At 44.4% G+C, this 21,765-nt stretch overlaps 2 protein-coding genes across 4 annotated transcripts in view; both read left to right on the top strand.

The window, feature by feature from the left end:
• VARS2 (valyl-tRNA synthetase 2, mitochondrial) overlaps nucleotides 1-21,765 on the top strand; it is a 121,675-nt gene that overhangs the window by 87,024 nt on the left and 12,886 nt on the right. The gene's annotated exons all lie outside the window — the stretch shown is intronic.
• Nucleotides 13,954-19,879, top strand: LOC309365195 (uncharacterized protein). Its single transcript, XM_081903411.1, has 4 exons — nucleotides 13,954-14,069; nucleotides 17,256-17,492; nucleotides 18,625-18,728; nucleotides 19,538-19,879. The coding sequence occupies exons 1-4, from the start codon at nucleotides 13,988-13,990 to the stop codon at nucleotides 19,643-19,645; spliced, it is 531 nt and encodes a 176-aa protein (XP_081759537.1). The 5' UTR covers nucleotides 13,954-13,987; the 3' UTR covers nucleotides 19,646-19,879.

Raw genomic sequence — 21,765 nt, 5'->3', positions numbered from 1 at the left:
ACTTTGATAAAATACATATTTTGTTATGTACAAATGGCTTTAGATACCTATTAGGTCCATAGATTACCATATAGCATAAAGTGTTACCTCGGGTTAAGAACTTAATTCATTCCGGAGGTCCGTTCTTAACCTGAAACTGTTCTTAACCTGAGGTACCACTTTAGCTAATGGGGCCTCCCGCTGCTGCCGCATAATTTCTGTTCTCATCCTGAAACAAAGTTCTTAACCCGAGGTACTATTTCTGGGTTAGCGGAGTCTGTAACCTGAAGCATCTGTAACCTGAAGCACCAGTAACCTGAAGCATCTGTAACCTGAAGCATCTGTAACCTGAGGTACCACTGTATATTCAACACACAAAAACAGTGACAATTGGTTGTTGACAAAGGACAGCTGGGCATATAAAGGGCCCCATTACCTTCAGTAGCTTAGGGCCTCATCAAACCTAAATCCGGCCCTATCAGTGAATGAAATCTTTATTGCTGTAAGCCATCACAATTGGTCACAATGTGTAGAATACAAATACCAATTGATTTAAAACTGAACAACAGCAGCAAAGCAAACATACAAAAATGCAAAAATCATGCAGTGAGGGAACCGCCCGAAGGCCCTCAGCACTGAACCTCAGTGTCTGGGCAGAACGATGGGGGTGGAGATGCTCTTTCAGGTATACTGGAGCCAGGTATAAGCCATCACGATGGCTAGTAGCCACTGATTTCTTTACCACCTTGAATTCCTCCAATATTTTTTTATAAAGCAACCTAAGCTCCTGTCCATTGCCACAGCTTGGAGCAGCAAATTCCCATAGTATAACTATGAACAGAGACGTCTTTCCCATAGGGATTAGTGGTGCGTTGCGCCAGGGCGCCGGCCTCTCATGGGCGTCCCAGCAAGTGGGGGAGCTGCGCAGCTTTGCCGGCAGCTTCCCCCTTCCTTGCACGCCCCCCTATCTGCGCCCTGCCAACCATATGGCTGTCCCACAGCAGCATGAGGGAGAGTTGGGGGGGGGGCATGGCTGGCAGTGTGCAGCTTCGCCCTCCAACTATCCATGGTAATTTGGGGGGTGCTGGGCGGATATTTGCACCCAGGTGCTGCATCTGCTAAAGACGGCCCTGACTATGAACTTTAAGGGCAGGGGGAGAACAAGACGATTTCTATCCTTCCTGCTTCCTTGGAACTCAACTGCATTGGGAAATGAGAATCTATTTGAAATATTTATGCACTTATATATATATATATAAGGTGCCGTAGTCATAACGAAGGAGAGCGAAAAGGTAATGAGGCATAGGGAAAAGTAAGCAAATTGGATATTATTTATAGACATGCGAATCTGGAAAATCGTATTTTACTGGTGAGCATTTGAGAACTACGTGGCGAACAGATAGATGCTGGATTTTGAAGTATAATGACAGCAGGACAGCGGGTCAGTATGTGTGATAAAATGGGGGGGGGAGCCTACTCCAATGAGAAATGTAATAGAAAAAAGAAATCAAAGGTGTTTGAACATCCAGGTGAAATTGTTAGTCACAATGGATAGATTTATAAAACAAAAACAAAATAAATTTCATGCATGGATAGGGATAAGATGGCAATGATTATTTCCCCCCAGCCAGGGATTATAAGCAGCTTAATACAGAACTGGTCAAAGAGCAGCCGTATAATAGTCAAAACTCATCGCTGTACAAGACACCGGGTAGATGGATGGAGAGATAGAAAGACACACATACCTTCCATTTTCCTGGTGGCATTCAGTCTGAAAGCAGGAGCAGAAATAGGGCAGTCTCTGCAGTGTGTCCCCTAGATATCTGTAAGATACAGCCTTATTTGTCTTTAAATAGAAGCTACTCATTAAGGAGATGATAAACCAATTATCAAGCACCCTGAATTTTGTCTCAATGACATTCCCCTCACCCACCAAGCATGGCAAATGGCAAAGGATTGTTGTTTTACAACAAAGGCAACACCACTAAACTTTTTAGATCTAGAGTTCTTAAGCTTTATTCTAACAACCTTACACAAATCATGAAAATGACTGCTTGAGCCAGTGTTTCCCAAACTTGGGTCACCAGCTGTTTTCGGACTACAACTCCCATCATCCCTTGCTAGCAAGGCCAGTGGTCAGGGATGATGGGCATTGTAGTCCACAAACAGCTGGTGACCCAAGTTTGGGAAACACTGGTTTTAAGCTTTCACAGGCAGTAGTTTATTCTCACATTCTAAGTTCTGCAATGAAGTGAGCGTAAGAGCCTGTGAAGAGCCTTGCCGGGTCAGGCTGAAGCTTCATCTGGTGTATCATCTTGATCTCCTGGTGACCAAGCAGATGACTATGAGATTCCCCCAAGAAGGACTTGAGGGCAACAACAATCTCTCCCCACTTCTAATTCCAAGCAACTTGTATTCAGAGGCATCTAGTGGCATTTGCATGGACAGGCGGAGTCCCCCAACCCTGGGCAGCCCCCATGTGGAATAACGACTCAAGACAAAGACAATTGCTATGGGATTAAAACTGGCCACAACTTTATTATGTTTCAGATGTGAGTAGACCTTGGCTCAGGCATTGGGCGTTTATCCCTCCCAGTCCCCCACCAGGGATCTGGGGAACATCAGGGTTATCCAGTGTTGGGGGGAATGGGCTGGCTCTGGAGAACATATGTGTGGCGATCACACAAGGCCCCCGGACGTTTCACGGTCTATTGACCCTGTGCCACCACTGTGGTTGCTTTCTTCGCTGCCACCACCCTGCTTCTCACGGGGACACACGGAGTCCAGACAGTAGTTAACATAAACAACTAATGAAGTTTATTTTTAAGTGCAGGAATAAGGGTATGGTTTCTGTTTATTTTTCTCTTGTCAGTTTCTTAAACCTTAGTTCCTACAACTTCAAACTGAATTATTCCCAACTATCTATCTAACTCCCTAACAATTACTCTCACTCTCTCACAATATAACTCAACCAACCCACTGCCTATTCCACCCTCTTCCTTCTCCAACACCCAAACCTCAACTCCCAACTCCCAAACCTCAACCGTCAACCCCCAGACCTCAACTGACTTTTCAAAACCTCCCACTCTATCTTTTACTCCCCCCTTGCATTCTCACTGGCCAATCACATCACACCAATTTTAACCCTTTCTTTGACCCATCCTAGGAGGCAAACACTACAATATGTTCAAGCAGTGAGAACCCGCCCCGTTACGCCGCCTTCGCAGGGGAGAGCAATGACAATCTCTAGGCGTACGGCCAAAGCCTCCCCTCAATCAACCCCTTTAACGGGGAACCCTGGTATCGCTGCCGCAAAGAGGAGGGGGCGTGGGTCACTGCTGCACGCCCCCCCCCCCTCTTAGGGAAGATAGACTAAAGGATTCCACCCAAGGCCTGATACTGCCAAAGTTGTGACGTTTTGCTACAGGAAAGGCAAACCTGCCAATGCAGGAGAATTCCTTTCCGGCCCTTCAACAGCAACCTTGACGTAGCAGCGCCCGTGTACCTGTGGAGAAAAGGTTAACCTGCAAAAGAAGTCTTAACTGAGGGTGGGTAGGGTGGGAGAAGCTCTGGAGCCAACTGACAATTCTCAGGTACAATCCTCCCCCTATTGTGTGGGCAGGTGGTTCCTCCCCCTACCTGGCCTCATCACCTTGGCAACACCTCCCCAGGTGGGATTGGGCAACTGGCTGAGGTAGGCGGAGACCTCCAGGTATCCCACCTGGGGAAGGCGAAGCCAAGCCTGTGCTAATGGTGTTGCATAGAGTCCATGCAAAGAGCGCCTCCAGTTTAATGTGGGGAGCGGTCATTGTCTCCTTTTCAAGGAATCCACATGGAACTGCGCTAAACTGTTGCAGGATAATGGACCAGTCTAACCAACATACTTTGAAAGGACGCAGACCATTAGGAAACACCCTAAGGATGCAAAATATATATCAGCATATCTAGGGGAGTGACACACAGCCACCCCACGTGGCCTTGACTGCTCCATTATTCTAATCCCATTGCTCTGTCTTAGCTCCTGCCAACCTAATAAAAATAATATTATTAATAATAATTTATTACTTATACCCCACCCATCTGGCCAGGACTCCCCAGCCACTCTGGGCAGTTTCCAACAGGATATTAAAAACACAATAAAACATCTCCTAGCAGTTCGAAAACACGCCAGTGCAAGTAGATAAATAGGTACCACTGCAGCGGGAAGGTAAATGGCATTTCTGTGTGTTCTGGCTTCCATCATGGTGTCCCATTGCGCCCGAAGTGGTTTAGTCCTGCTGGCCACATGACCCGGAAAGCTGTCTGTGGACAAACGCCAGCTCCCTTGGCCTGAAAGTGAGATAAGTGCCACAACCCCATAGTTGCCTTTGGCTGGACTCAACCGTCCAGGAGTCCTTTACTTTTTACCTTTATTCTAATGTTTTGTTCCATTTCATTTTCTTTTACTTTATTTCTGTGCCGCTTTTCACTCACACATGTTCACAAAGCGGCTTACAAACGATAAGTAACAATAACACAACAGAACGTCACAATCACAACATAAACCATATAAAATAATTAACAAATTGCCAATCAAACAATTGTTCTCTTTCAAGCTGCTTTTGATTAGCAAATTCAGTGCTCTGTATTGGTTTCAATGGCTGCTGTGTCAATGTTTAAGTACAGACCGTGATTTGCAATGAATTTTATGGGATTTTATTTTTGTTTTAGTGTGATGCCAGTTCCCTCAGGAGGGTTAGACAGTGTTCCGATATTGATATGAAATAAATGGAAAGGGACGCTCCAACTTCTCACTTCAAAATTTCTGGCTTCCTTGGCTTTAACAACCCACTTTTCCTTCAGAGAAAGGACAAACTCTGTATCTGGAGCAACTTGGCACAAAGCAGGAACATTGTGTCAGTTTATTTAACCTGCACACTTTATTTTGAGCCTTTTCTCAGTGTGAGAATTTTTCCGTTCCAATTTAATTTGTCCCAGAAGTGGGGCTGGGAGCTCCTGGAATAATTTCCCTGCAGGGAGGGGGGAGAAACAGAGGGATCTTCCAGGCGGCCAGTTTATGCAGCGATTGCCCTGATTCGCTGATGCAGAGGTTAGAATATATCCCGGTTGTTATTAATAACCCTCGTACCTACGGGACCGCCTCTCCTGGTGTGTCCCACAGAGAAACTTACGGTCTTCAAATAAAAACATCTTGAAGGTCCCAGGCCACAGAGAAGTTAGGCTAGCTTCAACTAGAGCCAGGGCTTTTTCGGCTGTGGCTCCGATCTGGTGGAACACTCTGACACAAGAGACTAGGGCCCTGCGGGACTTGACATCTTTCCGCAGGGCATGCAAGACAGAGCTGTTCCACCAGGCCTTTGGCCAGGGCACAGCCTGACTCCCTCCCTCGGCAATCTTCGCGGAGCTCTGGCCCAATGGTTGCCAGTGGCTTGAATTAATTAATTTTATAATGAATGATTTTAGAGTGTTTTTTATGCTGTACTTTTGTACTGTTTTATTGTTGTTAGCCGCACTGAGCCCGGCTTCGGCTGGGCAGGGCAGGATATAAATAAAATTTATTATTATTATTAATAATAATAATAATAATCATTCTGATTTGCTTGTTGCAGGCTTACACATCTTGCCATTAGCCATTCATTCGCCCCACATTCATATGCATTTGCTTTCTGATTCGCAAAATCTCTGATTCTTCATTGCACTAAAGACTGAGTCCTTTAATTGTGCAACCTTGACCAAGTGGTGCAGATAAGGGGCACATCCCATTCCGTCTGCCAGACGCTCAGGAGTGCTGACTGAACTCCAAAACACATTGCTCTGGAGGTGGGGAGCCCAGGATCTGTTGGATCCTGAGCTGGTCTTTCTGCTGTCCCATAACAGCACCGTGCTTGGCTGTTGTACCAGCTCCAGGCTGGCACTGTCCCATTTACTTGGTCAAGAATTACTTGGCCAAGAAACAGCTGCAGAGGCGATATGCTGAACAACTACTTTGTTGTTGGCATCTATCTGTCTCAGTAGACAAGGGAAGAGTACACGTTTGGTGTTAAAGTCCAATTACCGGAGAATTACAGCACCTACTGAGGCTGCAGAGACTGATATTGGTGGGACATGTTTTGTGGGGCAGAAGAAGGTGTCCAGTTTTCGTTTTCTAAAATATTTTTATGTATACTATTCCATTACAATTTTTCGCATTTCAGTCAACATAACCATGCATTCATAATCATCAACTTCTCTTTCCCCCACTTCCATGGTTCCATTTATTTGTCCATTGTTGTTGTTGTTGTTTAGTCGTTTAGTCGTGTCCGACTCTTCGTGACCCCATGGACCAGAGCACGCCAGGCACTCCTGTCTTCCACTGCCTCCTGCAGTTTGGTCAAACTCATGCTTTGAGAACACTGTCCCACCATCTCGTCCTCTGTTGGCCCCTTCTCCTTGTGCCCTCCATCTTTCCCAACATTAGGGACTTTTCCAGGGAGTCTTCTCTTCTCATGAGGTGGCCAAAGTATTGGCACCTCAGCTTCAGGATCTGTCCTTCCAGTGAGCACTCAGGGCTGATTTCCTTCAGAATGGATAGCCTTGATCTTCTTGCAGTCCACAGGACTCTCAAGAGTCTCCTCCAGCACCATAATTACAACTGCATATTCTAATTACTCCATACATTTTATTTTTCTCCTTAATCACTATATCTTCAATACTTGAAACTGCTCCCCCCACCCCGCTAATGTTTATTTAACATAATTCTTATTTAACATAATTCTTCAGATATTCCTGATTTCTCGCTAGAGGTGCACCATGGCGTTCCTTCTCTCTGAGTTCCTCCCAGCAATCATTTCTCCTCCTCTTGTCACTGCTGTGGATATATGACCTGACTGTCTATCTCCAATTATTTATTGAATAAAGCAACAGCTGCCTAGCTTGTGTTGGCATGTCTTGCCAGGCTGCAGCAAACTAACCTCCCAGGCTCCAGCTATGCGGCCAATATTCTCTGGCTAGAGGTCACATCTACAACAGGTACAATGATCTTACTGCCTCCACACCCAACTTCTGCCTCACAATCATACATGGTAGTAGGCTAGATTCTGCACTGCATCTCCAGGTTGTGGTCGTAGGGATGGGGACTTTGTATTACTGCCATAATCTGCTGCAGCAAACCCAAAAAGGAGTCAAATTCATTTTGGCACAAGCCAGGGGCAGCTGCGGACTACAACTTTCATCATCCCTTACCACTGACGAAAGTGAGCACCAAGGGCACTTGTAGTCCAATAACATCTGAAGAGGACCACATTTTGCTCTTCTTCACATGAGCTTTCGTGGTCCAGTGTGCTCTCCATCAGATGGATCTCTGCAAATGTGTTCATCTTTAAGATGCCACAAGACTTTTCACTGTAGTATTTCAAAGTCTTTGTTTTAGGAGACAGGGGTGGAATCTACACACATATTGAAAATGCTGTGAAAAGTCCTTTTTTAAAAAAAGTTTTGAAAAATACACTGAATTTTGCATAGCTCAGTTTCGCCGTCTAGTGTCACATTTACATATTGCACTTTACAACACATTTAAAACATTTTATTTGCAGGTGTATAGCTGAGTCCAGGGTGAGCAAATAGGAGAAAGACAAGGAGAAGGAGGGAAGGAAAACACACACACACACACACGGAGAGAGAGAGATCTGTATATAGTTTTTGTTAAAAGTGGGTCACATGCTAAAGGCTGGGAGATAAAGGTGAACCTGAGGTCTGGCAAGCCCAAAATAGAGTATACTAGCTCCACATCCCCTTAGGTAACCACTGCAAACACTTATTCATTCACGCCTAATGAGTTTGTTTCTGAATAGCCATTGGCACCTTGTAAAACACCAATGTCGAGTTTCAGTTTGAAGGAGGAACCACCAAGTCTAATGTCTTAATTAGCAGTTTAAATAATTATGGCATTTGTTGAGGCAGGTGTTGCCTGCCTGCCTTGGCTTGAACACTCTCTAATTGAAGCAGAGCTGAGACAGGTATGTGTGCCTCATGGAGAACTTTAAAGCACAGGGACAGGGGCAGTGCAATGCTATTGCTCATAAGGCTTTGTTATATATAGCCTTAACTATCCTTGTAATCTGTGTATTTGGTTTAAACTGTAAGCCTGAGCCCAGGCTGAAGCAGGGTGAGTTAGTTATGCTGGCGTAGCTCTCCAGATCTGGCCCTCCAGATGTTTGGGACTGCAATTCATGAAGCCATTTTGACTCTCAAATATCCCTCTGCAGTAAGGGAGTAACTTCTGATTACTTTGCAATTCCACCACATGATGGTAAACACTTTTAGTTCCCAAATCCAGTTCATAGGCTCACCCTATTCATACGCAAATGCACCCTTAAGACAGGAGTTGCAAGCAAAGTCAGTGGGAAGGCTTTCCCCTTACTGCAGGGGGACTACAATTCCCACCATCCCTGACCACTGGTACTGTTAGCTAGGGATGATGGGAATTGTAGTCCCAAACATCTGGAGGTCTGGAGTTTGCCTATGCCTGTCCTAACGCATGCATCCCAGGGGATTTTGAGTTAAGATTGCATCTTATGACACACAACGGAAGAATCTGAGAACAAAGATTAATATTGCTGCTGCTGCTGCTGCTGCTGCTGCTGCTGCTGCTGCTGCTGCTGCTACTACTACTACTACTACTATTTGTTTGTTTCCTACTTTTCATCAGAACAATGATAAATAGCTGTAGGGAGTTCAGATTTCATTCTGCCTTGGTCATACCACCTCTGGAATACTGTGTCCAGTTCTGAGCACCACAATTTAAGAAGGATGTTGACAAGCTGGAACATGTGCAGAGGAGGGCAACTAGGATGATCAAGGGTGTGGAAGCTAAGCCTTATGAGGAACGGTTGAGCTTGGAAAAGAGGAGGCTGAGAGGAGATAGGATAGCCACCTTCAAATATCTCAAGGGTTGTCCTATGGGAGAGGCAACAAGCTTGTTTTCTCCTGCTCTGGAGGGTAACACTCGAACCAATGGCTTCAAGTTACAAAAAATAGATTCCAACTAAACATCAGGAAGAACTTTCTGACAGCGCTGTTAGGCTGTGGAACAGACTCCCATGAGAGGTGGTGGACTCTCCTTCCTTAGAGGTTTTTAAGCAGAGGTTGGATGGCCACCTGCCACGGATGCTTTAGCTGAGATTCCTGAATTGCAGGGGGCTGGACAAGATGACCCTAAGGGTCCCTTCCAACTTTACAATTCTGTGATTGTAATGTGCCCTGCACCAGTCTTTCAGCCTCTTTGTTTCCATCAACCTTGCCACTGACCAATGAGCAGTTCCGAGGTCACAATCTCTGCATTTGCATATGGGAAGGAGGGGCAGCTCGCAGATGCGTATTATGAAGTGCTGCATATTATGACTCTTCAGGGGTAGCATTGCTACATCACAAGAGGGGGAGATATTTCCCTCACCCACCCAGCCCATCAAATAGCCGGCCCTTCACTTGAATACAAGCCACCCAAGGTGAGGACAGCACAGAGGTCTTTCTCCCTAAGAACTGAGCGTGAGAACAGGAGAGTTGGAGGCAAATGGCTGCTGTAGAGGGCGAGAAAAAGGCGGCCCAGCCTCAGAAGAAGCAGAAGATGGCGTCTAAGAAGATCCATCCCAAACAGAAGAAGCTGCAGCTCAAGCAAGAGAAGCAGAAGAAGAAGAAAGCGGGAGCGAGGCTGGCGCACAAAGGGAAGGGCCCAGGACCTTCCTCTAAGATGGCCCGGCAGCTTCAGCAAAAAAAGGCACCTTTAGCAACGAAGGGCAATGGGAAAGCAGCCCCCTCTGACAGGAACGCTGGCAGCCATGTGCTCAACCAAGACAAGGGTGTCAAGCTGGGGAGAAACATCTGCGCCTTCAGCTGCAAGGACCTTCTGTACGAAGTGAACGAGCTCATGCGCAAGGAGCTGACGAGGCGCATGTTTGCCAACAAGCGCCGTGTCTCTCATTAATAAAAAAGTGGCTCCCTTACTCCCCTGGCTGGCCCAAGTCATCTCTGCAGGGGAGGAGGAAGAGAAGAGGCCAGTTTAAAAAGCAAAAGCAAAAAAAAAGCAAAACAAAAACAAAAACAGCAGCTTTCATGTGAAAAAAGACCTGGCTTTCTCAACTAAGGCAGCACCAAAGAGCCCTAATTCTCTCTAAAGTAATGACTGTATGCCTTACCTGCGTTCCACATCGCCACGGTGACCTTCCAACTGTATGAGAAGAACCAAATATTTGCTGAGAATGAGCCTTGAGGAGGAAACTTGGCTAACACAAAAAGCCTCTCCTTTTGTTAAAAATAAAGAGATCCGCTTGCTTTGAAGACCGTTGGATTTCCCACATTGCATATGCAAGATTTTTTTTTCTTTCAGGGAAAGAAAAAGCAGCTAGCTAATAGCATAATAATAAAACGGGATTTTAAAATTATTTTTCTGTGCATCTGTTATTTGCCCTGGGAGGAAAGCTGCTACACTGAGGTGGGAAGCAGCTGCTTCGCATCCCCAGTTTGGGGCAGGATTGTGTTCATGAGGACCACAGCAAGAGGGTCAGGCTTATGTTCCCTGCCCCATGATGTGGTCCTCATCTGGACTGGGAAGCCCCTCTGGCTGTTGTTTAAAACATATGCTAAGGGAAAATTTAATCAAGATGTTTTATAGATGGTACTTAACACCTGCCAGGGATGCGGGGGGCGCTGTGGTCTAAACCACAGAGCCTGGGGCTTGCTGACCAGAAGGTTGGCGGTTCGAATCCCCACGACGGACTGAGCTGCCATTGCTCAGTCCCTGTTCTTGCCAACCTAGCAGTTCGAAAGCACGCCAAAGTGCAAGTAGATAAATAGGTACCGCTCCAGCGGGAAGGTAAACGGCGTTCTGTGTGCTGCTCTGGTTCTCCAGAAGCGGCTTAGTCATGCTGGCCATATGACCCGGAAGCTGTACGCAGGCTCCCTCAGCCAGTAAAGTGAGATGAGCACCACAACCCCAGAGTCATCCGCAACTGGACCTAATGGTCAGGTGTTTACCTTTAACACCTGCCAAAATAGCTGAAATGTATAAAACAAAAGCAAACCTATGTTGGAGGTGCGGTAAAGCAGAAGGAACACTTATACATATCTGGTGGACCTGTGAAAAAAATCAAAAGCTTCTGGGATATAGTATATGATGAACTTAAAAAAGACCCCCAACTCCCATTGGCCCCAGCCAGCACAACCAATGGTCAGGCACCCACGGGCTCAAAAGCCCTTCATTGAGAGAGTCCACCAATTGGATTCCACCCTGTTTTAAAATTTATTTCTACACCGCTTATAGACTGCCCTATAATAATAAAAAAGTCCCAAGAGCTTTTTATGGACTACAGACAGAATTTCCCTACCTCCAAGTACTATCAAAACAAGGGAGAGGGGGCTGGAACACTGGACTCCTGAAATCAGTGGGATGAAGAGAGCCGCAGAGATGAAGGTTTAAGGGATGAAGACCAAGAGGGAAATGCCAACAGAGAGAGAAGGGGTTGATTTAGGACACGGGTTAGGCATTCCAAAACATTGGGCCAGATGAGCTGGTTGGTTTGGAATACTTAGGTTTGTACCTTAATAATTTCAGAATATGAAATTATATGTTGCCCAAAAGGGAGCCCTGCTGCTGAAAGATTATTAACTGTCTGATTGTGGAATTGTTCCAGACAAAGACACTCACGGTTAAGGTATTTTTTGTTAATGATTCATGGTCTATGTTGTGTTTTATCAGCCCAAAAATACTAGGAAAGGCTTTAGAACGTGGCTGGGCCATTTTTGTTGCACCTCCTTTGGCTCGACACAAGCCCATTGAATGCTTGATATTTCCTATGGAAGTACAGCTAAACTGTAATTAGAACGTGGAGGTTTAATGTGAGTAATAATCTGCAAACAGACAAGATTGTCCTTCCCTTTTCTGTCAGTCAGGTAAGAAGGTTTGCGTGGACGGGAGGGGTTTCACAGTCTCAGTGTGGTTACAAGAGCTCAACTGAGGTTAGAGCTGCCGCAATAGGTGGAAGTAACTCACTTGGGGATGCTATGTGCAAAATTCCAAAACAGTGTTCCCTTAAAAAAAAAAAATGCACTGCTCCTGACTTAGAAATATAGCAGGCGAAATTCTTTACTTATTTCATAAAATTTCTTCACCACTTGTTTGTAAAAATACAAAACAAAACAAAACCTCAAAGTGGCTCACAGAAAATTAAAACAAGAAAACCTACCCCCCAAAAAAATAGGTTAAAACAAACACAAAGTTAAAATATTAAAAAGGGTTAAAATTCACATCAATCATCCCAGCAAGCTTTACTGTTTTTTTTAAAGACAGCAACTCTATTTTGAACGAGGCTGAAGAATAAGTTCCTTTGATTTATAATCTAAGACATGCGGTTGTTGTTGTTGTTTAGTCATTTAGTCGTGTCCGACTCTTCGTGACCCCATGGACCAGAGCACGCCAGGCACTCCTGTCTTCCACTGCCTCCCGCAGTTTGCTCAAACTCATGCTGGTAGCTTCGAGAACACTGTCCAACCATCTCGTCCTCTGTCGTCCCCTTCTCCTTGTGCCCTCCATCTTTCCCAACATCAAGGTCTTTTCCAGGGAGTCTTCTCTTCTCATGAGGTGGCCAAAGTACTGGAGCCTCGGCTTCAGGATCTGTCCTTCCAGTGAGCACTCAGGGCTAATTTCTTTAAGAATGGAGAGGTTTGATCTTCTTGCAGTCCATGGGACTCTCAGGAGTCTCCTCCAGCACCATAATTCAAAAGCATCAATTCTTCGGCGATCAGCCTTCCTGATGGTCCAGCTCTAACTTCCATACATCACTACTGGGAAAACCAGGATTAAGGGGGTTTTCTCAGGATGGTGAAGCATGTGTCTCACTGGTATAGTGCTGATCACAGTCACCCTTCTTCTTGGGGGGCACAAAAATGGGGGATCAAAGAGGCTCAGTTGGGGGGAAGTGAAAAATGTCTCCATTTTCACCTGGGGATATGTTGGAGGGTGAATCATCATCATCATCATCATCATCATCATCATCATCATCATCATAGCAACTCTAGTTGCAAGCTTTCAACAACAATAACATAGCGAAAGGCCCAAGCCAGTCATGCCTTGGTAAGGTACCCACGCATGAAGATTTCCACAGAGATGCAGCGAAGCCTGTTTTTCTCTCCCCATATCACACGAGTGCAGAGGAGGTCCTTGCAGGGAATGCAAAGCCCATGCTCACCTCCCATATCTCCAACCTGCCCTCCATCTCTGCATCATGCCAGGTGGGGCACCCTCCATGCCAAGATGTGGGGCCTACATTGGACTGGGTTTATGGTTTGCATTGATTTCTTAAAAAGACATACACTGAGGCTCAGTTGAGGCCTCGCTGGAGTTCCCTGCCCAGGTTGTTCTCGTCATTCTCAGAGGAACAGGTAACAAGGTAGTGGCGAGTTATTATAAAGACAGTGACTATATACAGAAAAATAATAACAGGACACCTCAGGAACATGATTTGTCATCTGCAGAAACACCCATGGCTGAGTTGAGCTTGGGCTCCCTTCCAGCACATCAATTAATCACATGGATACAAACATTAATTTTTTTGTCTTGGTATAATTAAAAGCATGGGGTTTATGCTGTTCAGCGATTGCATGATCCTAGGCAACATTTTTTTAAAAAATCTGTCCCATCCCTACTTCTCCACTGCCTTGAAGAAATTCTTATCTGACACAAACAAATAACTGGGTTTATGATCACACTTCACACCCTTTTATGTTTTTTTGTATTTTTTAAAAAATTGTTATGTTTGGTGACACAAAAGATACACACACACATCTTATCTTCCTGAACGCGAAATATGACAACTGTCATGTTTTGGAACATTTCTGCCTATGTAGAGGTGTTGCCGAATTAGGGGAGAGCTCTCGCTGTTGCGTTAGCATATATAAAGGAGTTAGCAAGAGTTATGGGAGAGAAGCCAGGAATACACTACAGCATCTAAGATTTACTTCTGTGCACCATTGTGCTCCCATGGAAGAGAAAAGGATGAATCCCAAGGACGTGAAAAGGATCCTCTTTACATCTGTGGTCCTGCTTCTGTGTACAGCAGCAGGTGAGGTTCTTCACGTGCCATTTGGTGTGGCCATTTTGAAATGGGATCTTGTTGGTATTTGAGGGACCATCTTGTTGTTCCATTCTGATTTAGTTTGACAAAGCAGGGTTCCGTTTCCTTTTTTTAAAAGGTCCACAAAGGGACTACATGTTCTGAAGGAAACTTGGGAGCTTGGGAGCTACGTTGATTGTCTGGTATTGCTAAATTGGCGGTGGGTAAGGGAGGCAGCGGCATTTGCAGGAGAGAAGAAAAGAAGAAACTCAAAGTGCTTGAAATGAGGTTTACTCCAGATTCTGGGATAAATCTTATTTCAAGCACCCTTGTTGCCTACAGAACAGTTCCCAAAGCAGTGGTCTTTTCAATAGATTGCATCTCCCAACTCTCTCTGTGACTCAGGGTTGCTGTGAGGAGAAGAAGCTGCCTCATGGCACCACAGTAGATTTTTCTTGGGTGTGGGCAAATTAATCACCAATTTATGTCCACTCTGATTGAAGCGTGTTAACACTTTACTGCCACCACTGAAATTTCAAAAAGTTCTGGAAAACAAGCGAGGTCCCAACTAAAGAAGAATGGCAACTTAAGTTGACAGAATATGCACAACTGACAGAGTTAACATATGGAATAAGAGAACAAAAAGAACATATGTTTAAAGAAGATTGGAGAAAGTTTGTTGAAGATATGGGAAATAATTGTATACAGCTGAAAACGCTGGCAGCATTAAGATAAATTCAACAGTGTAAACAAGTTTTGATGAATGCAATAATGGAATATAGAATGGTATAGTTTTTGCAAAATATGCAGGGATTTATGATATGTAAAATGAACCATGGAAAGAGAAGAAGGGAAGTCATTGATATCTTAAGGATGTAAAATGGGTATTTTAAATGGTAAAACAGAGAATTTAATAAAAATTATATATAATGAATTTTCAAAAAGTTCTAAATGAAAAATTGTGGAGACAACAACAAAAGGTTTGTCAAGTTTAAATGTGCCCATTTTTCCTCATCAGCAGTGCAATTTCATTGTTAGTGTAATGTTCTTGGACTGGAGAGATGCAAGATCAAATCACCCCTCATTCCAACCTATGTGACAGATTAAGCAAAGACAAGAGGTTGTATTCAGTGAAATGCTATGGAGAAAGTCTGTCAGTACAAGCATTTCTACTTGCACCACGGACGGTTCTCCCCTCTCCTCACCCCTGCCCACACCCTAAATCTGTTGCAGAGGCTTTGTCAACACTCTGGAGCAGATTTACAGAGGGTGATGGACACTTGCAGGAACAATAAAGGGGGGGGGACTTCTGTTGTGCAATTGGAAATCCTTGTGCTGATGGAAACCCTTTCAGGTGTGCAAAAGCAACAAGTTGGTAGACTTGTCAGTTCGCCCATAATCTGTTAGACATGGACTGTGCTGTGAAACTAAACTACACTTACCGTAAATCAGTGTGGAGTAAAAAAAAAAAGGTAAAGCGCCCCTGAACGGTTAAGTCCAGTCAAAGGCGACTATGGGGTTGCAGCGCTCATCTCGCTTTCAGGCTGAGGGAGCTGGCGTTTGTCCACAGACAGCTTTCTGAGTCATATGGCCAGCATGACTAAACTGCTTCTGGCACAATGGAACACCGTGACGGAAGTCAGAGCGCATGGAAATGCCATTTACCTTCCCGCCACAGTGGTACCTACTTATCTACTTGCACTGGTGTGCTTTCGAACTGCTAAGTTGGCAGGAGCTGGGACAGAGCATAAAGAAATGATTTTAGAATATTGTATCATTTTACTGTTGTTAGCTGCTCTGAGCCCGGCTTTGGCTGGGGAGGGCGGGATATAAATAAAATTTTATTATTATTATTCATCTCAGGGATTTGAACTGCCGACCTTCTGATCGGCAAGTCCAAGAGGCTAAGTTGTTTAGACCACAGCTCCAGCAGAGCTTCCAGCAGAATATCAGAGCTTTCCTGTTCTCCAGTAGCCAGCCTTTTCCAGAGTCCCTGATTAAGAAAACTCCTTTCCCACGCAGTTCAGTTTAGAGTGTAAAGTGTCTATTGTCTCACGGCACAAGACAAGCATAAGCGTGAGCTTTAAGAGATTCTGGTGCATTGTGAACTAATCTACTATAATAGAAGTCCTTCTGGTCTTAGAAGCAAAGCTTGTAAAGATACAAGTATACAGAGAGCCACCAGCACTTTGCAGTTCTAGCTAGCTCTCCATGCTATATTGAACCATACGGCATACAACCTTCAGCTTCTCTGCTGATACTTTGCACTAAGCAAAAAAAAACACCTTCTCAGCGAATACCTCACACTCCTGCCAATACTGCTGAATGCACATTCCTTAGAGAAAGGGAAGGCGAGTGAAACATGCTCCAGGTATTTAGCCTTGGACTGTTTCTAAGCCACCCATTGCAGCTGGCACACTAACTCTAAACAGAATCCAGACGTTGGGGGCAGGCTGCTCAAGACATGGCCCCAGTGCTTGGTGCAATTTTACCCATATTTTCCAAATTGCACCAACACAAGTGAAGGCTGAAATTGGAGAGGGGGGTGGATATGTGCGTGTTGGCCTTGTGCTCACTGCCTCCACATGCACCACGCAGGAGCTCTCCCTACCTAACCTTCTGTCACTGAGCAGATAGAGCTGAAGGGTTGGTTTTTGGGGGGCACATTGGCTTGCATGTGTTTAGAAGCCTCCCCATGACTGGGGATCCTGTATCCTTGTGGTTCTCCATTCCAAGTGCATTCAGCGGCACACTCTAGAAGCCCCCTCAGACCTTCCCTCTCAACTCTGAAAACTGGGACTGGAGCCAGAACATGGGGCAAACCCATCCCTGCCTCTCCGACCCCTGAGTTTCAGTCCTCGCAGGGTATCTCTGAATGCTTGAAGAGGGCTATAACCCAAGCAGACTGAGTTATTTTGGATCACTCCCTATTTCTAATCCTGTTCCACTGAAGAGGGGCTTGTTTTAGGGGTTGTTTTTAAAAGTCTGGAACGGACTAATCCATTTTTGCATTCCTTTCAATGGGAAAGCACATCTTGGTTTTGGAACGCTTTGGTTTTGGAACAGACTTCTGGAACGGATTACGTTTGAGAACCAAGGTACCACTGTATCTGCAAACTAAAGTAAAAACATAACCCCTCCCCAATGCAAGGGCTTGACTTTTCTCTCCCTTTGCCTGCTGTCATTTGCTTCCAGATTCACAAAACCATCACACAACCACACATCCCAACAACAGCATTTCTCCTGAAATTGTTGAGCTTCCAACATCCACAGCCGCTCCTGCAGCTTCCACAACTCTTCAGCCCATCCATAAAACTACACCCTATGCAACGAATGGCTTCCCCATCACCTCAGCACCTGCGCCGAATGCCACAGAAAGTGTCTCCAATACTACTCATGCACTCCTTATGTACCCCTCAGCCAATACCACTGGTAAGTCACCAGACTGGAGAGAGTCAGAAACATTCTAAAATCATGCAGGGCTTTGACACGAGCATTGCAAAGAACTCCCTCATTGCCCTTAAAGGGGTTGTTTTTCTTTCAAATGGTTAATATGGTAGTCGTGCCATGAAACCTGAAATGTAGCTATCTAATTTGAATGGTCCGCTGGATTTATCCTGCCCGCTCACCCCTGCCTGCACTCACTCGCTGGATCATCACCTTGTCATGGTGAGTGGGCTTGAATGTTCCTATGATCCTTGTGAGCGAAGCCATGAGGAGTCTGCACTGCCGCCTCCATGATAATAGGCACAATTTCAAGGATGAAATCAGAGTGAAAATAATCTTCTAAAATTCTTCATGCGATTTGCAGGCAGAGAAATGGAGAGGGGGCACAATGTGTAATCTTGGTGTGGGTGGGGAGCCAAGATCACTCATATATTTTTGTCCATGAGGATGCTTTCAATATGGTCAAATTATTATGTTTCTGCTTACAGACCTGCTTACCCTTTCTTTTTTGTCACTGGAGAAGCATCTAATTTCTGTGAAAGTTATTTTAAACTGTTTTTAATATTCAAAACAAAATAAAAAAATTCCTTCCAGTAGCACCTTAAAGACCAACTAAGTTAGTTCTTGGTATGAGCTTTCGTGTGCATGCACACTTCTTCAGATACACTGTGTATGGGAGATGGAATCAGACAACATAAAGGTAAAGGTAAAGGGACCCCTGACCGTTAGGTCCAGTTGCGGACGACTCTGGGGTTGCGGCGCTCATCTCGCTTTATTGGCTGAGGGAGCCGGCGTACAGCTTCTGGGTCATGTGGCCAGCATGACTAAGCCACTTCTGGTGAACCAGAGCAGCGCATGGAAACGCTGTTTACCTTCCCACTGAAGTGGTACCTATTTATCTACTTGCACTTGACATGCTTTCGAACTGCTAGGTTGGCAGGAGCTGGGACCGAGCAATGGAAGCTCACCCTGTCGCGGGGGTTTGAACCGCTGACCTTCTGATTGGCAAGCCCCAGGCTCTGTGGTTTAACCCACGTCCGGCAACATGGAGAAGGCCAAAGATTTCCCCATCTCCGGAATAAACGTCATGTTTCATTGCATCCCTTGTTCTCCACAGATACTACACCATCAGAGCCTGCATGTTTGCAGGGCTGGGCCATCTTCCTCATCTGTTTAGGCACCATAGTAACCGTGTTCCTGCTGACTGGTATCCCACTGATGGTAAGTGATAGTATGCACACACTACCAATCTTTTTTTCATTTTCTTTTTGTATAATAATTTTTATTAATTTTTAATTATAATAATCCAAAAGAGCCACATTATCACAATACCAAATTACAATACAGTTAAAAAAGCCAATTATTCAAATACCAAATTAAACAATTTTGGGTGACTTCCCATGTGCTGGATTTCAGGGTACAAAGACCTTATTTCTTTCTGCTTCCATAATCTTCATTATTCCAGTTACAACAGTTCTGATCTTGATCCTTTATTTAACAGCCACTGGTTTCATGACTTGCAATTTATTTCTGCAAGAGGAGTTTCTGTCCTGTAAATTTCTGCGTGAGGTGTTTATTTCCCCTTTGTTTTTTCATTCTTCCTGTTATAACCCAACATATACAGCTCTCTGCTTCTACTTTTTCACTGTCTCTCTTCTCTGCCTTCAAGGGCTCTGTTTTTCACTGTGTCACCTGCCATCTTGTTTGTCAGAGTCAAACAAAAGGTCTGGTGTCCCGCCATAGCCCCGGGCGGATCTCCAGCTTATCTTTCCTGTCCAACACTCATCGAAACACGCTACCAATCCTGATTCACTGTTGCAGGACAAAAGGAGGTCTGCTAACACTGGGATAGGGAATCTGTGGCTTTCTAATGTGGTTAAGGTTCCAGCCCCCATCATCCCTAGCAAACATGGCCTCTGGCCGGGGATGATGGGAGTTGTGGTCCACAAACATTCAGAGGGACACAGCCTCTCCACCCATGTGCTACCATATCAGTGCTAATAGCTTCTCCCCATAATTTTGCTTTCCAGCTCTACTGCTTCTTTCAGGGCCGACGCATACAGCAGCCCCAGCAGTGTTCCCGATATAACCGCAAAATCTATGTGGTTCCTGAGGAACAAACGCACCAGGTAGAATGAGAAGAAACAAACAAAGACAATTGGAAAGCCAGGACCAAGATTCGTGGATTCTGTCTCCAGTGCTGCCACTGATATCTCTGCATTCCCAGGAGAACATTGTTTCGAATGTGTTATTTGCAATGTGGCTACAACAGAGATTGAGGCTCACTGTTACTTTAGTACGAAACTCGGTGTACTTAAAATGAGAAAGAGAATGAGCAGATTTGGCGTGCTTGTGAAAAAATGGTGTAGCGTATTTTGGAACTGCTTGGCATCTTAAGTTTAAGTTGGGTCCAAGCTGACATTGATACGCTGCTATAGTCCAGGTGAATCTGTTCTTCTGATAACTTACAACTCTTCTACTCTCCTGCCAGCAAAAACAAGCATTCAGGTTGCTCTAAAGGACAACCCTTCTGCATTTCCTCTGGGTTCTGATGGTAGATGCAGGAGTTACGACACTAGAAACAGGGAAGAGATTATTCATGTGCCCTCCCTGAAACCTTGCTATCCTTTGAAATGCACACTTCTCTGAATTTTGTAACACAGTTCGCCAACCCCCAACCCCCAAATGTTTAAATGTATATATCAGTGCGCATGCAGATGCAGATGTTACTGAAAATAACTGGGGGAAATGCAACATTTTAGGAGAAATTGCTTGCAAAAATGTGCAGAACAAAAATGTTGCGAATTAAAAAGAATGTGCCCTACAATGTTGATTTATTTTTGTGAGGACTTTTAAAAATCCAAACAATGCAGAAATGTAGTGAACTGAAGCTGGGGTTGGGGGTGGGGCTTAGGGAAACCAGATTGACCAATTGGTCTCACCTTAGCAAAACTCATTGGTGGGGGGAAGAAAATGCAAGAATCAAGGGAACTGTAGTAGGGGTTCTAATTTATTTCTGTAAATACCCTTTGCCAGATTACGTCCACACCTCTGCCACATGTGAAATGTTGTACTTAAACTGTTGCATCCTCTCCAGCACAATGGTGGGGTTGTTTTTATTAATAAAGCTGTACGGTATCTAATGCTATTGGTGTAATAATTTAAATGCATTTTCTTGCATACAAGCTCTTACTGGATTTAGTGTGCTTTTTCAGCCTACAAATTATTCCAATCCACCTCTGCAATCTCTATCGCTAGATCAGATTCCCATTGCTGTTTCACAGAACTGCATCCTCTAGTTGTTGACTTGTTAACTTCTTTGATAGATTATAGACAAAGAAAAGAAGAGGAACATTCGTTTGTATGTAAAATCACATTTTCAAAGAATGTTAAAGGTTTTGTGGCATGTGCTTTAACTTCAGAATTTGATATTAAACACCATTTGATGAACATAAAACCATTTTACTGAGCCCTGAGAAACAAGTGATGCAATAAAAATTCAGGTGCCTTCAGCCATGAGCTTAGCAGATAGCCTTGGGCTATCTCTACTCCTCACAGGAACACTGTATGGCTAAAATGAAACCTAGGTTCTTGTTTTCTTGGCAGAAGCATGCACTGGGGGGGGGGAGAGATGTCTTTTTTAAAAAAGGTTCTTTATTACAAAACAGTTTACATAGAATGTAAACAAAATGGAAAACAACACAAACAGACCATAGACCCTGACTAACAACACCTCATTTGACATTACATACCCTTTAACTTCCGATTCACCTCATTGTGCTTTTTACACGTTACTAGTCTATAAGTAATTTCAGTTACCGTAATTATCGGGGGGGATTACTTTATAGTTTCCTTGAACTTCAAGAATCAATCTGAATCTGTCTGAAGATTTGTGTTATTACAGTACTTTTAAAGATATTCTTTGAACATTATCCAATCTTTACTAAATTTCTGGTTAGAGTTTCCTCTTATTCTCCCAGTCATCAATGCAAGTTCTGAATATTCTATCATCTTTGCTTGCCAATCATTTTTTGTAGGGATTACATCAGCTTTCCAATTTTTTGTTATTAAAGTCCTCACCACTGTGGTTGCGTACACAGAGAGGGTTCGGTGTTTTTGTGTGTGTATCAATGGACATAATGCCTAACGAAAAGGCTTCAGGTGTTGTTGTTTTTGAAACGAGAATTTAAAGCTCTTTTTGAGTTCATTGTGTATTATGTCCCAAAATTCTCTTATCCTCACACAGTCCCACCACATG

This window comes from Podarcis melisellensis (genome assembly GCF_964234715.1).
Source record: "Podarcis melisellensis genome assembly, chromosome: 2".
Taxonomy (NCBI): domain Eukaryota; kingdom Metazoa; phylum Chordata; class Lepidosauria; order Squamata; family Lacertidae; genus Podarcis; species Podarcis melisellensis.
The sequence above is the reverse complement of the archived record's forward strand: the minus strand, read 5'-3'. Positions and strand labels throughout refer to the sequence as shown.

Coding starts and splice junctions, on each gene's coding strand:
- LOC309365195 (XM_081903411.1), top strand. CDS start 13,988: ATGGAAGAGAAAAGGATGAATCCCAAGGACGTGAAAAGGATCCTCTTT. Junction 17,493..18,624: donor CCCCTCAGCCAATACCACTG/GTAAGTCACCAG, acceptor TGTTCTCCACAG/ATACTACACCATCAGAGCCT. Junction 18,729..19,537: donor TGACTGGTATCCCACTGATG/GTAAGTGATAGT, acceptor TTTGCTTTCCAG/CTCTACTGCTTCTTTCAGGG.